The sequence below is a fragment of the Oncorhynchus clarkii genome, chromosome 10, assembly GCF_045791955.1.
Source record: "Oncorhynchus clarkii lewisi isolate Uvic-CL-2024 chromosome 10, UVic_Ocla_1.0, whole genome shotgun sequence".
Taxonomy (NCBI): domain Eukaryota; kingdom Metazoa; phylum Chordata; class Actinopteri; order Salmoniformes; family Salmonidae; genus Oncorhynchus; species Oncorhynchus clarkii.
This window is the reverse complement of record NC_092156.1, coordinates 29,563,830-29,579,230: the sequence shown is the minus strand read 5'-3', so window position 1 is coordinate 29,579,230 and position 15,401 is coordinate 29,563,830. Positions and strand designations below refer to the sequence as shown.

The 15,401-nt window shown below is 43.0% G+C and overlaps 1 protein-coding gene across 8 annotated transcripts in view; it reads right to left on the bottom strand.

Moving 5' to 3' along the window:
- Positions 1 to 2,422: 2,422 nt before the first annotated feature.
- The window catches only part of LOC139418248 (nuclear receptor corepressor 1-like), a 126,704-nt gene continuing 113,725 nt past the window's right edge, over positions 2,423 to 15,401 (bottom strand). For 5 of the 8 annotated variants that reach the window (XM_071167553.1, XM_071167551.1, XM_071167556.1 and 2 more), the window contains 8 exons: positions 10,060 to 10,208; positions 9,338 to 9,582; positions 8,954 to 9,100; positions 7,403 to 7,545; positions 7,104 to 7,157; positions 6,700 to 6,888; positions 6,310 to 6,480; positions 2,423 to 4,881 (listed from right to left, as the gene is read on the bottom strand). In XM_071167553.1, coding sequence (XP_071023654.1) covers positions 4,697 to 4,881; positions 6,310 to 6,480; positions 6,700 to 6,888; positions 7,104 to 7,157; positions 7,403 to 7,545; positions 8,954 to 9,100; positions 9,338 to 9,582; positions 10,060 to 10,208 — 1,283 coding nt within the window. In that variant the 3' untranslated portion in view covers positions 2,423 to 4,696. The remainder of the gene's footprint in view (positions 4,882 to 6,309; positions 6,481 to 6,699; positions 6,889 to 7,103; positions 7,158 to 7,402; positions 7,546 to 8,953; positions 9,101 to 9,337; positions 9,583 to 10,059; positions 10,209 to 15,401) is intronic. The other 3 variants (XM_071167550.1, XM_071167555.1, XM_071167552.1) reach the window with 1 other exon arrangement.

Below are 15,401 nucleotides of genomic sequence, written 5' to 3'. Positions count from 1 at the left end.
CAGAATGGCTACACGGACTATCTGAGGTGACCCTTGTATTTTATTTTTGTACTGTCTCTATGCACACTCAAAGGACTCTACACACACTGACACTCCAACACACACATTTATACTGACTCTACACCTGCACGCACACACACTCACATACAATCAGAATTTACGCTGCTGCTACTCTATCATATACCCTGACACCTAATCACCTTACCCCTACACATATCTAAAATAGTAGGCTGGTGGGAGGAGCTATAGGAGGATGGGCTCGTTGTAATAGCTGGAATGGAATCCTTGGAATGGTACCAACCACATCAAACATGGAAAGGTGTTTGACTCTGTTCCAAATTCCATTCCAGCCATTACAATGAGCCTGTTCTCCTATAGCTCCTCCCAACAAGCTCTGATATCTACAGCTATCACTCCAGTGTCCCTGCAAAATATGTTATTGGAACTGGTTCTGTATATAGCTTCTTACTTTCTCGTGTTATTTCATATTTCTTGTGTGGTTTTGTTCTACCTTATGTTATTTTTAGCTCTACATTGATATAGATTACTGCATTGTTGGGTTTGAAGCTTGCAAGAAAGGCATTTCATTGTACTTGTGCACGTGACATTTAAACTTGAAACTTGAGTTGAGCGTTCCTCAGCTTCATTTCTAGTTGAACAAGCAAGGCATATTGTTTTGTTTTCACACGGTTGACTGGCCTGCCCTGCTGATCCTGAGAAATATGTGTGGGGGTCCCGTGTGGTTGTTGATAGATTATTGAGTTTACAACGCCAGGTTTGTGGGTTCAAAGACCAGTACGAAAAAGTATGAAAATGTATGCACTCACTACTGTAAGTCGCTCTGAATAAGTGTCTGCTAAATGACTAAAATGTCAATGTAAAATATGTTCAGGAGAGTAATAGTTCTCTCTAGCTGCTTTATTTATATTTCTTTGAGCATGTTTAGGTTGTATTTATCCCATACAATTACAGGGATGAATTTGACTTCAATGGAAAGGTGGTATGATATGTTTAATGCAAGATGAAATGGGTGTTTCTATAAATGTAGACTGTTGATTGTATTTCGTTATACCAAGCTGCAATCCTATACCTGGGCAATTACATTAGTTTCTCAAATGACATGTTCTGAATTGAAGACCACCGGACTGCTTTAAGCGATACATTTCCTATTTTTCAGGAACTTGGACAGGATGAGGGAAGGAGCTGTTCAGATCTCAGGTCTCTACGGCACCTGTGGTGTGTCATTGCAGAAGGATGGACAAGGGTGCCTGCCCCTATCCAGGATCCTCATGATGGACTTAAGAGGGGCCAGCCATCTGGCTTAAAAAGCCTGAGTCTGTCATGGGCAGTGAGGTATTCAGGTGGGACTGCCCAAATAAGGAGGCCCTAAGCACACATTGACCAAATGTATGCTAACTGACTGTCTTGGCTTATACAACAAATTGGCTATCAACCTTTTGTTGTGATCAGCTTATATTACACATTTTTCATTCTGTATTTTTGTCTATAGACCAGGTAGAGTACTCATCTAACTTTACCTGTTCCCTATGTCTCTCTGGCTGGGAAGGTTCAGGATGTATTTCCTGCTATTTTCCCTGGGCCAGCCACTGGTCATGGTCTGAATGGCCACCGGCCCTGATCCGCCAGGACCCTTCCCACCTCCTGCTGTGGGCCTGAAGAGACCGGGCAGCGGAGGACATATGATGAGAGACCAGGTCCGTCAAACAACGATGAGAAACAGCATAGACTAGAACTTTTACCTCAATCATTCATGTCTGTTCTCTAAAAAAGTTTCAGGCGTACCTCATGGCAGGTTCCCACATTCCAGACCAAAGATTGCATTTCTTGTCCAAGTGTAGCAAAGGGATCAGGGCATCTGCGACCTTGCTCTCTTCGCCACACCAAAACAACTTGCACTCGCAGAGTTACCACCACTCTGTAGCTGCTCTGCTGGCTTTTGCCTACCATCTGTTAGTCTTCAGCAGGAATGTGAAAAGGCTGTTCCATTGAGGGTTCTTCGGCATACCAAAAACATTTTAGCAATGAAAATGGATTGTTTTGTTAGTCATTTCACCACACTGATATATTTGTATTTATTTAACCTTAACTGACTTGCCTAGTTAAATAAAGAACAAATTCTTATTTACAATGACGGCCTACCCCAGCCAAACCCAGACGACGCTGGACCAATTGTGCGCCCCCTTATGGGACTCCCAATCACTGCCAGATGTGATGCAGCCTGGATTCAAACCAGGGACTGCAGTGACACCTCTTGCACTGAGATGCTGCACCACTTATAGATGAGCCTTGCCTTGTATTGGATGGAGCAGTTAGTCTCTTGGCCTAGCCCTAGACTAAGTAATGGAGGTCTCAGAACTTGTAAGCCAATGACCAATCAGAGAAGGAAACAAAGATGCAAACGTTTGAGGTGGAGAACTGATCCACTTTATTGATTGGTCTGAACTCTTGTAATAGACTATTAAGAGACATTGTGCGATACAAACATTGCATTTCAACATCATGGGATACATGGGTTTAAGTCTCAAATTTTAAACAGCCAAAAAAAATGTGCATCCAGATTGGATATCACCCAAAAAAGTAGTACACTATATAGGGAATAGGTTGCCATTTTGGACTCCATTGAGCTGAAAAGATGCACTAATTATTTTCTGTCTTCATTTCGATTTTCTTTAAGATTCAAGTTTTGTAAACTTTTTGTCATTGCCATTGTAAACACTTGACATCCCATCAAAAATAGGATGTTGAATAACTGATGTTGAAAATGATAGCAAAAATCTGAGCTCTAGGACTTAAAACAAATCAAAATATTTTTTGGGGAAAATAAATCTAGTTTAGAGCAGATTGGGATTGTTATTTAAGCAAAGCAAAAGCTGAGAGAACCAAAATGGAACATTACTGTCAGTATCAATGTTGACCTTGTCAAAATTCAAAATGTAAAGAAGCTACATGTCTGTTGACAAAAAAACGGCTGATATTAATCTAGAATATTGAGAATAGATTAAGAGGCCATGGATTTGAATAGTCACCATGACAGCAAAAAAGCAACTCTTCCTTAACATCTTGACTATACCCCAAACAAAAGTAAAACTGCAATGCATGTCACACTACAAAACCATGTACCAGCTACAAGAGAAGACAGGAACTCGGTCAAACATCCAGGTTTCCATGAGTGATGGGCAAAGTCAAAGCACATCTCAGTACAATCCTCTGCAGGAGCGTGAATAAGTTATACAACAGGTAGAAAGTATGCTTTTGTTGTCAAAGGTTACAAAGCAAAAAGTGCAACAATGGTGCAGACCATTTATGTTTGGTTAGTTGTCTTTTTTTGTCTAAAACATAAGACAAATCACACAAATCGGTTTTCTGTCTGAACAGTATACAAAAAAAAAAGGACTAAGGATACAAAACAAAAACATTAAAAACACCAACTTATATCTCTGAGAAAATGTGTTTAAAGCTGCCTTATTTTTCTCCAGCCACAAGGCATGGGCGAACCTCTAGAAAAGGTTCCCGATGTACTTTAGTTACCATGACAACATGGGTTGCAGAGTACTGTAAGTAGAACATTCAGCACTTGTTGGAAACCCTAGAGGGATAGCTACGGGTCAGACTGTGTGCCATACAATACACCCACCGTAGTGGTGGTCAGCTTAATCCAAAAACTATTGGCTCAATGACAGAGTTCAGATCAACATGGGGGCCCAGAAGTAGTCATGAGGAGAAGAAACAACTTGGGACAACATCAAGCTTATTAATTAGTCTTCTTTCACCTTTCTGCTTGCTCCTACACCAGTGTTCTCAACTTGTACCAAATACATTAGTTTTGTCTCAAGGGTGTGGTGACTGACTGACAAAAGATTTCTTTAAGTTCTAGATCAGGGGGAATATTGTTACATCCATGCATCATCTTTCTCCACAGTGTTGCGAAGACAGGCATCAAATTACAAAGCCGCAATTGAAATGTTAACATGTGTTTGTTTCATTCACTTATGTCCACAACAGGCTTTGGTGGTGCTTGGTGGTCAGGGCTTCTCCTACAGTTCTCCCCTCATTATCAAGTACAACCCACAGGTTCTGTCTCTCAGCTTCACTGTGGTGCTAGATAGGTGGGGGGTAAGAGATGGACAGGGAGAGACCGACTGATATTCAAGATTAACCCCCCCATTCATTCAAAAACAAAGTGGATCCATTTAAAAGCATCACTAAAAGTTCAGAAAAAAACCCACCGCAAAAGCTTACTCTATTTACATACAATGATTTTTCTTAAAGACAAAAGCATTTCTTTACAGAAATCAACCACAAAAAAGTGTTTGTTTTTTTCATCTTTTTACATACAAGTTCTTCATCTTTCATCATATCTTCCACTCAGGCGTTCTCCGTCCTGGCAGGCTGTGTCTATCAAAGCTTCTGGACGTAAAGGGAGTCAGTCAGTCCATCCTGAAGATTCCAGCCAGTCAGAAGTCACTCGCTGCCTTTCTTCCTGCTGGCAGCTAGAGGGCGCCCTTGAACCAAAAGGGATACCGCCACACCCCCCTGTTCTCCCCACACTCGATCAGCACCAGTGAGTGAGGATAGGTTTTTTTTTGTGGGGGGGGGGGGCATGCAGGCCTGTACTGAGAGGCCTGCCCTTCCTCTGGGGTGGGATGGGGGGCAGGTAGGATTCTTGTGGCAGGGATCAGTCGTCACTGTCTGACAGGGTCTCATACTGCTCCGACAGTAGGGGCTCTCGCTCCCATACACGCTGTTGCTGCTGGGGCCCCAGAGGGCCTCCAGGTGGGGGCTGCTGGGTCTGTATGGAGGTGGGGGGGGTGCTGCTCAGCATGCGCATGGTCAAGGGGTTATAGGGGAATTGCATGGAGCCTGGAGAGTAAAGTGAGACAGGATAGTCATTAGAGGGATTCAGACTGTTTTGTGTCTAATTAATGTCAGGCTGAAAATCTATTTTTGAGATACAAGAAAATAAAATCCAGATTTCTGAATACCTGTGTGGCTGTTAATGTGGAATGATGGCCAGATAGTCAAGGTTTATATGGGCTAAGGGCCTTAACCTGTTTGGGCTAGGGGGCAGCATTTTCACTTTTGGATGAAAAGTGTGCCCAGAGTAAACTGCCTCCTATATGCATATTATTAGTAGTATTGGATATAAAACACTCTGAAGTTTCTAAAACTGTTTGAATGATGTCTGTGAGTAAAACAAAACTCATATGGCAGGCAAAAACACGAGAAAAAAATCCAAACAGGAAGTGGGAAATCTGAGACTTGTAGTTTTTCAACTCATCCCCTATTGAAGATAGTGGGATATTGGTCATCGTGCACTTCCTAAGGCTTCCACTAAATATCAACAGTCTTTAGAATGTTGTTTGATGCTTCTACTATGAAGGGGGGCTGAATAAGAAGGGAATGAGTCAGAGGTCTGGCAGAGAGCCACGGACTCGTGACGCGAGGTCATGAGAAAGTTACCTCTCGTTCCATTGCTTTTCTACAGACAATGGAATTCTCCGGTTGGGACATTATTGAACATTTATGATAAAAACATCCTAAAGATTGATTCTATACATCGTTTGATAGATTTCTATGACCAGTAATATAACTTCATCAAAGGTAAGTGAATATTTTTAATGCTATTTCTGACCAATGTTGACTCCAACATGGCGGATATCTGTTTGGCTTGATTTGTCGTCTGAGCGCCGTACTCATATTATGCTTAAAAAAAAGAAAAAATAAGTGAAATCTGACACAGCGGTTGCATTAAGGAGAAGTTTATCTAAAGTTCCATGTGTAATAGTTGTATCTGTTATCAATGTTTATTATGAGTATTTCTGTGAATTGATGTGGCTCTGCAAAATCACAGCATGTTTTGGAACTACTGAACATAACACGCCAATGTAAAATTAGATTGTTGGATATAAATATTCACTTTATCAAACAAAACATACATGTATTGTGTAACATGAAGTCCTATGAGTGTTATCTGATGAAGATCAAAGGTTCATTTTATCTATATTTGCAGCCAACTCTCTTTGGCTGGAAAAATTGCTGTTTTTCTGTGACTTGGTGGTGACCTAACAATCGTTTGTGGAGCTTTCGCTGTAAAGCCTTCTCGAAATCAGACACTGTGGCTGAATTAACGAGAATTGTATCTTTAAAATGGTGCTTAATACTTGTATGTTTGAGAAATTTGATTTATGAGATTTCTGTTGATTGAATTTGGCGCCCTGCAATTTCATTGGCTGTTGGCGAGGGGTTCCGCTAGCGGAACGGGGTTCTGTTCCCAGACAGGTTAAGTACCTGTGGACGAGGGCCGGTCCTCCCAGGACCAGGCTGGGGGCTGCTGGTGGTAGTCTCCCTCTGAGTGGACGGAAGAGACTGACGAGGGCCGCTCTGCTGCTGTGTATGCCTGGCCTGGGTTGGGCGACTTTGACTTTCGGCTGTTGGCTTTGCTCTGCAGTTTCTGTTTGCCTGTTGGACAATCAGACAAATACAAGAGTGTTAGCAATAATGCAATAGAGTTAGCAAAAGCTTAGGACTAGTCTGGTGAGTTTGTTGTAAATATCAGAATTTCTAAGAATTTGATTCCCACAATGGGCCTATAGAGACAATGGGCCTATGTGTGTGCATGTGAATGTGTCTATTCCTATATGTTTTAGTTGGCTGTATGTGTGCTTGTGTGCCACTGACCCATGCTAGGTGAAGGGTTGGCCTCCTGGCGGGCCTCGTTACTGGGGGTGTTAGAGCTGGGCTGAGGCCCTCCCTGGTGCTCCTCTGGCCTTTCTTCCAGGTTCCCCATCAAGGCCTTGCGAATTATGTCCTCCAGGCCCAGGTTACTGGCCGGGTCGCTGAAGGAGTGGTTCCTGGGGTTCACGCTACCTGGAGGGCCAAACACATGACGGACGATTAGACAGGGAAGATATGGAGCAGCCAGCACGGTCGTGTTCTTTAGGGTATGCAAACAGAAAACATTTAGAAAAATGTTTGTTTAAATTTATTTTATTCCATTTTGGTGCTTACTGAACACTACCCACAAGTTGCTGGTTTAAATTATTCTAGTTTGTTTGAATGGTGATAGAAATATCTAAACGCACTTGAGCTGGTCACAGCAGGCAAGTTGAAGATCTCTGTGCCTGGTTGTGCATTTCCTGAAAGGAGAAGTGATAGCACAGTAAACAAAATGTCTGAAACTAAAAAATGGTGCTAAAGACAGAGTTCATTGTTATTTACAATGTTTCCCCTTGTGAAAATGAGAAATGAGTGCAATGCATCCCATTATATGTTCATATAATACTGTATAAATTGAGTTCCATCAAATGTCACATTATTTCCATTTTGGAAAGCTTTGTTCAATGACGTTAGTACAAGTTAGATAAGAAGAGAGCACACTTACCAACATCAGAATCACTGACACCAGAGGAGTTCAACTTACGAATGATCTCCTGCTTCTTGGATTTCACCATAGGGGAGGTGTTCTCCAGCCTGGTGAAGAAGGAGGGCAGGTAGCTGACACTGCCAGGGGAGCGAGAGTCACCCCTGTAACCAGAGAAAGGCCACCACAGGGGTTAAGAGTCAGGCAGCAGATGGCTGAGTAGGCTAGCGTGCAACTGGCACCTCTCCACCCAGTTTCCACTCCGTTGGCATGCCAAATGGGTCACAGCTGCCCACAAGACACATTCCGCCCATGGGCACTGAATCCATGTGTCCTTGTGCCAGGGGAAGGTATTCAGAATCCACCACACACACACACACAAATGCATGTAGACATACAAAAAAAATCATCGTCATGCTTTTTAGTTTGTCACTTAACTTCTTGGTGACAGGGGGCAGTATTTTCACATCCAGATGAAATGCATGCCCAAATTCAACTGCCTGCTACTCATCCCCAGAAGATAATATATGCATATTATTAGTACATTTGGATAGAAAACACTGAAGTTTCTAAAACTGTTTGAATCATGTCTGTGAGTATAACAGAACTTATTTAGCAGGCGAAACCCAGAGGACAAACCATTCAGATTATTATTTTTTTGAGGTCACTCTCTTTTCAATGGGTTTTCAGTGAGAATCCAGATTTCTTAAGGGACCTTCTTGCAGTTCCTATCGCTTCGACTGGATGTCTTTAGAAATTGGTTGAGGTTATTCCTTTGTGTAATGAAGAAGTACGGCCATCTTGAACGAGGGTCACTTGAAGTGTACTGTTAGATAGAGGCGCGTGACCAGAACGCATGCTTCAGTTTGTTTTCTTCCGGTATTGAACACAGATCATCCAGTCTTAAATTTGATCGATTAAGTATTTTTTAACGTAAATAAAGTTGTATTATAAAAGTCGTTTTAAATGTTTTGGCAAAGTTTACAGGTAACTTTTGAGATATTTTGTAGTCACGTTGAGCAAGTTGGAACCAGTGTTTTTCTGGATCACATGCACCAAATAAATGGAAATTTTGGATATATATCGACGGAATTAAATCGAACAAAAATACCATTTGTGATGTTTATGGGACATATTGGAGTGCCAACAAAAGAAGCTCGTCAAAAGTAAGGCATGAATTATATTTTTTATTTCTGCATTTTATGTCGCGCCTGCAGGGTTGAAATATGGTTTCTCTCTTTGTTTACGGAGGTGCTATCCTCAGCTAATAGCACCGTTTGATTTGGCCGAAAAGCCTTTTTTGAAATCTGACATGTTTGCTGGATTCACAACAAGTGTAGCTTTAATTTTGTGATTTAATGAAAGTTAGATTTTTATAGTAATTTATTTGAATTTGGCGCTCTGCATTTTCCCTGGCTTTTGGCCAGGTACCACATATCCTAGAGAGGTTAAACCTTAAAGACACCAAAACATACAAATATGCCTAGTTATAACATTGAAAGACAATGTAAGGTGAATATAAACAAATGGGAGTACCCCCACTTCTTATGAAGATATGCCAGTCCTACACACCTCATCTCAGGCTGGTCAGCCTCTCGCCTTTGTGGTTGCTGCTGCTCTCTGGCCTCTTGTTGTTTATCCTGGTAGCTCTGGGGAGGGGAGATGGGCTCATAGCTCTCTATCGCCCCCCTGCCACCCCGATCAGGGGATTTACCAGGTCTGGGGGAGGCACAGAGGAAAAGAGCAAAATGTGAGAATCTGATGGAGTGGTCAGAGGTGTACCATCAGGGTTATGTTCAGTAGGGAGAAAATATTTTGCATGGAGGTACTACCTGAACACAAGTTTTTGTTTTTCGTTGCAAAACATTTTGCTATGGTGTACAACCTAATGACCATGTCTCAGGCTGGCTTGGTGAAGAGGCTGTGTTGGGCTACCGCCGGGTGCTGTTACTGTACCTGGCTCTGGGCTTGTCAGGGGCATTATCGGGAGACACTCTGCTGGGTGTGGGTCTCTGGTGGTGTGATGGGGCCTGGGCCTGGTTTTCTGGGCTGTAGCGGCTGGGGACCTTGGCACGACCCCCGGGGCCCAAGATAGACACGGGCAGCTGGGCACTCTGGAATGTGGTGGTGGCAGAGGAGGAGATGGTAGCGGAGGACTGAGGAGGGTCCTGGTTCCTGGCAAAGTCCTGGGTGATGATATGCTATAAAGGAGAAAGAGGAGAGGACAAGGGGACAGACAGATCAGGGAGTTGTTCGTACTTGGAGGCACACATACATTTTCACTACTCTTAAAAGTATTTATCTTAAGATGTCTAGTAGAGGCTGTTGTCAGAGTTGTTGAGATCATCATTTGCAGATCAGTCGATGGATCACTCAAGATATCATCACTCAACAAAAAGTGGTATAGGAGGCATACTGTACATACATTTTTGGTAAAGTAAATTGTATTGGTTACACAGAATATGGATACTTTGCCTCAGGATTCAGGAACCCAGCTGAAAAGGGTTATGAATGAATGAGTCATTGGATGTGTTCCAGGCTGACTACATTGCAGTTGCCTGATAGATCTCTGATTAGTTTTAACATATTAGATAACCACAATGATATATCAATCTGATGGCCGACTGCGCAGGCAATTACATGGCATGCAACTGTGGAAAGCTACCAGTGTGTCTTACCGAGATGTGGTCAGCCAGGGTCATGACCCGGTGGGTCTTGGGGACCTGCTGGGACTGGGAGTACCCTCCGTCAGCCTGGGAGGAGGGGGGCTGCTGTGACTCTGCTGACTGGCGGTAGCGGATCATGTCAAAGGGACGCATGCCAGCTGCTGAGTGAGAATATTCCACACACACACACACACACACACACACACACAGACAGAGAGAGTTGCGGGAGGGGAGATGAGGGGGAGGGGTAGCACTGTATTGCATGCCAGCACCAACTGATATACATTTGCCTCCAGCAGACAGAAATAGCTTGTGCAGCGGTCTGGTGACCAGACGGGGGCTAGTGGGGAATGGAATGGTGTCGTCTGCTATATCTGTTGTACTCAGATGACTCGGGTGGAGTCATTCGGGTTGTAGTATGTTTACACCATATCATCACTATAAGATACAGTATGCCTCTGCAGTAACCTGAATTCAATACAGCTTGTAGAGCTGAGTTGGTTAAATTTTGTATTGAAGTCAGTTGAGTACAGATATTGTACTGTACTCAAGTAGGACATGGTGTAACTGACAGTTAGACTTACAGGTTATGTCGTTGTCTTTTGTTTGAATTGTTTACGTGTCCGCTGTGCGGGGGAAATGATAATACAAGCGGAACTACGTAGCTAATACTGTTGTAACGGGGATCCTTATCGTAGCAACACACTTTTGGAGGGAAGGCAATCCTGCGCTGCGTTAGCTAAGTTTTCATGTCATCGGGTGTAGTTCATAAAGGTTGAAGAGTGTATGTTAGGATGAAGTGTGAATTCACGGCAGGAATAATAAGTGTGAAGTTTGATTTCCTCCCTTCTGTAATAAGCAGCCAATGAGGTATTTTTTCCTTTATTCATGTGTTTAATCTGAACCCATTATAACGCCGGTTAAACTGTTATGTATCTAAGCACTTCAGAGTTATACCAAGCTAATAAGTCACTCGTAAGATAAGGTTGTAAGAGTGTGCTTAACTGTATTTTTCATTTACTTTATAGTTCTCACGGAAGGTGATAATTCTGACTAAAACTACAGAATAAAGCCGCCAGTTAAAATCAAGGAACGGTTGTGCTCGTGGTTACTGAAGGGAGCTACAGTGAGAACTCAATGCTCTTCACGAGCAAGAGAGAAAGAAGAATCTCATCCAGCTGTAAAACGTCTACAAGATTCCCAAGTCCTGGTAGACCCTGTCATCTGCCAGATAAGAGTTTTGCACCTACCTGCAAACTAAGAAGAAAATCTCCACATAAGGAAGCATCGTGAGGCAACATAAGGTCAAGACTAACAGGAAAGTCAGACACGCAAGTACAAGTCAAGGTGTTTGAAGGTGGTCCTAGCCTTGTGAACAGCTAATAAGAGACTTTAAGATTACAATTCGTAAGGACTGGAGATAGTTGTCTATTTCATAAAGACTCTGGTATTATGCATTTTCTCTTTCTATCTTAATGTATCGCTGGTATGTGTATTACTGGAAAAATATTATTTGATACTTACTAAAAAAAAAAATATATATATATATATATATATATATATATATATATATATATATATATATATATATATATATATATATAGTTACAAAACATTAAGGGTCAGTGTACACCTATTAATTATATTTTCACCTGTAAGTTAATAGTGTAATTGTTTGGTAAGGTGTTTGTTCAAGCCTTCGTTACAAGCATTATACATGTTTATACCACGTACTAAGGTTTAAATTACAGTGAATTGGAGTATAAATTATCTACTCACTTATCCTAACCTTACCTAGATTTGATTTGACTTGATTTAGAATGTCAGAAAGAGGTAGTTTCACTAAAGGTGATAGAGATGGGGTGGGTCAAGTTGAGCAGCTGCAGCCACACCTCGCAAACTTCGAGCCTTCATCAGAACAAACAGAACAGCAAGAAGAGGCCCAGACAGGTGTGGAGTCACTTCGGCCAGTGGATGATGATACAGAGGCTGCTAATGAGATAGCACAACAAGAGCCACGAAAAGGTGAGAGGGTCCGCAGGTTAACTGAAAAGGGCAGAGAACTGCGCGACGAAAGGTGGAGACAGCTTGAACATCGTTTCAGGGTCAGCTATGAGAAGTGGAAGGCTCTGGTAAAGGAAGCACAACTGTCACTGACAGGCTGTTGCTCTGAAGACCTACTAGAAGACCTCTTAAACAAGATTAGCCATACCTCTACAGAGCTAAACCTTGTCTATGTAAATTTGCGTCAAATCGACATTCCCGACAACGATATACGACGCAGAGTTGATACTTGTGAAGCAGTTACAATGTCTATTATCAAGACTGTAAGGTGTCATTTAAAAGGCAGGAAAGAAGGTCAAAGTAACCAGATAGAGTTGCACTGGAAGGACAGCAATTCCTTGTGCATGTCCGAACTCTCACATAAGTCAAGTCTCAACTATCAGCCCTCAAGTGCTTCTTCCCAGTCTCAAAGCAACTCAAAGGTCAACTCCAGACACTCAAGCGTGTCATCTGTCAAGAGACAAGAGGCTGCGGCGGAAGTTGCTGCTAACCAAGCAGCTTTAGAAGTAATGGTTAAGCAAGAACGCCAACTAGAAGAGCTTCAGAGACTCAAAGATGAAGATAAGAAGAGGACAGCTGAGCAAGAAGCTGAGGCTGTGAAACGCAGCTTAGAAGAAGCTAGGCTGCGAGTCAAGTTAGAGGTAGAAAATGCTGCCAGACGAAGGACGCTAGAAGACAAGCGTAGAGAGTTAGAGCGCCTAGAAGTGCTCAAGAAACTAAATGCTGCCAAGGCGCGAATACAAGTGTATGAGCAAGATGAAAACTCAGAGGACGAGAAGAGAGAACTACTCTCTAACTGCAAATCTGTGAAAGAAGTAATGCACAGAAGTGGCTCAATTCACAGTTTCTCACCACAACATGTTGTGACAAGCACACAACAAGAAGATGGCACCAAGACCATGTTCAGGTTACTAGCGGAATTAATCAGTGAAAGCCGCCTCCCCATACCAGAACCAGTAACATTCAATGGAGAACCACTCTCGTACACTGACTGGAAGGTCTCTTTTCAGACTCTGATAGACAGGAAGAACATACCAGCAACTGAGAAGATATATTACTTAAGAAAATATGTCGGTGGGCCTGCCAAGAAAGCCATCGAAAGTTACTTTATGTTAGGAACAGAATCAGCCTACCATGCTGCTTGGACCATTCTTGAAGAAAGGTATGGAAACAAATTCTTCATCGCCAAGTCTTTCAGAGATAAGCTTAATGCATGGCCTACGATAGGATCCAAGGACAGTCTTGAACTTAGAGACCTTGTAGACTTTCTTCGCAGCTGTGAAGCTGCTATGTCTCAGAATAAGGGCCTGGAGGTGCTTAATGACTGTAATGAAAACCAAAAGATCCTCGCTAAACTTCCAGTTTGGCTAACTTCAAGATGGAATAGAAAGGTCACAGACATCTTAGAAGAAACAGAGATCTTTCCTAGCTTCAGTCAGTTTGTGAAGTTTCTCACGAGAGAAGCCAAGATTGCTTGCAATCCTGTAACATCCCTTCATGCTTTGAAACCAAGTGAAGATGGAAAACTTAAGACGCCAAGGATTCAAAGCCCCGGAGCAAGGGTATTAGCAACTAACTCTGATATGAAAGATACTGTTACTAGTTGTGTCTTCTGTGAGAAGTCAGGTCACAGTCTCCACAAATGCTGGAAGTTCATGGATAAGCCCACCGCAGAGCGACAGAAGTTTGTTCAAGAGAATAAATTGTGCTTTGTCTGTTTAAGGCCTGGGCATCGCTCAAAAGATTGTGATAACAGGAATACCTGCGACACGTGTCGGAGGAGGCATCCATCCTGCCTGCACGAAGATCGTACTAAAGAAAGGTTAAGGGATAGGAAGACAGAGCCCCCACGAGATAAGGGGACAAGAGCGTCAAGTGAGGCCATATCTAACAGAGTCGTAAGGGACATTAACAACACTCACACCTCCACAATCATTCCAGTATGGGTGTCAACCACAAGTGAGCCAGATCGTGAAGTTCTTGTGTATGCACTTCTTGACACCCAGAGCGACACCACCTTTATCCTTGAAGAGACAACAAAGGCTCTCAATACAAGGAAGGAGCCAGTCCAACTGAAACTCTCTACAATGGCTTCAAGGAATACCATTGTGCCCTGCCAGAAGCTGTCTGGTTTGCAGGTTAGAGGGTTTTACTTAGAGAAGAAAATCCCTCTGCCAACGACCTACTCGAGAGAGTTTATTCCTGCAAACAGAGATCATATTCCTACCCCAGAGACTGCAAGAGCATGGTCTCATCTTGAACACATTGCAGAGGAGATTGCTCCTCAACAGAGCTGTGATGTCGGTCTCTTAATTGGCTACAACTGCTCCCAGGCTCTCCTTCCAAGAGAAATTGTGTCTGGTAAGGGAAATCAGCCTTTTGCTCAGAGAACAGATCTTGGCTGGAGCATAGTCGGCTATGGAAATCCATGTATCGACTATGGCGACGCTATTGGAGTGAGTCATCGGGTTATCGTTAGACAGGTGATGCCAAGCCTTCAATCTTCTTTCAACCTCACATATCAAGTACACTATGTTTGTAGAACACGTGTAAGAGAGGTAATCACAGCACTGGACATTATCAAGACGCTTGAATCTGACTTCAACGAGAGAGCTGCAGAAGAGGACCTCATATCTCAAGAGGATATCCGGTTCCTGACAAAAATGAAAGCGTGCATCAGACGCAAGGACAATGGACATTATGAGATGCCGCTGCCGTTTAAGGAAGAAAGACCCAACCTGCCGAACAATAAAACATGTGCAGTTCACCATCTCAAGTGCCTGGAAAGGAGGCTAAAGAGAGACAAGCAGTACTACAAGGACTACACAGCATTCATGGAAAAGACCATAGCTTATGGAGATGCTGAGAAGGTCTCCAAAGAGGAAGTTAACAAGCATCCAGCATGGTACATCCCGCACCATGGGGTTTATCACCCACAAAAGCCTGAGAAGATACGCGTCGTCTTTGACTGCTCAGCTAAGTTTCGAGAGACGTCCTTGAATGACCATCTCCTTACCGGTCCAGAGTTGACAAACACATTGCTGGGCGTCCTTTGTTGTTTTTGTAAGGGTCCAGTTGCAATCATGTGTGACGTAGAGCGCATGTTCCACCAGTTTCATGGGAAAGCAGAAGACCAAGATTATCTACGGTTCCTTTGGTGGGAGAACGGAGATCTAGAGTCTCAACCCTCAGTGTATCGTATGAAGGTCCACTTGTTCGGCGCAGCTTCATCTCCTGGTTGCGCCAACTATGGTCTTAAACATCTTGCTGCCGAAGGACGAGGAGGCTTC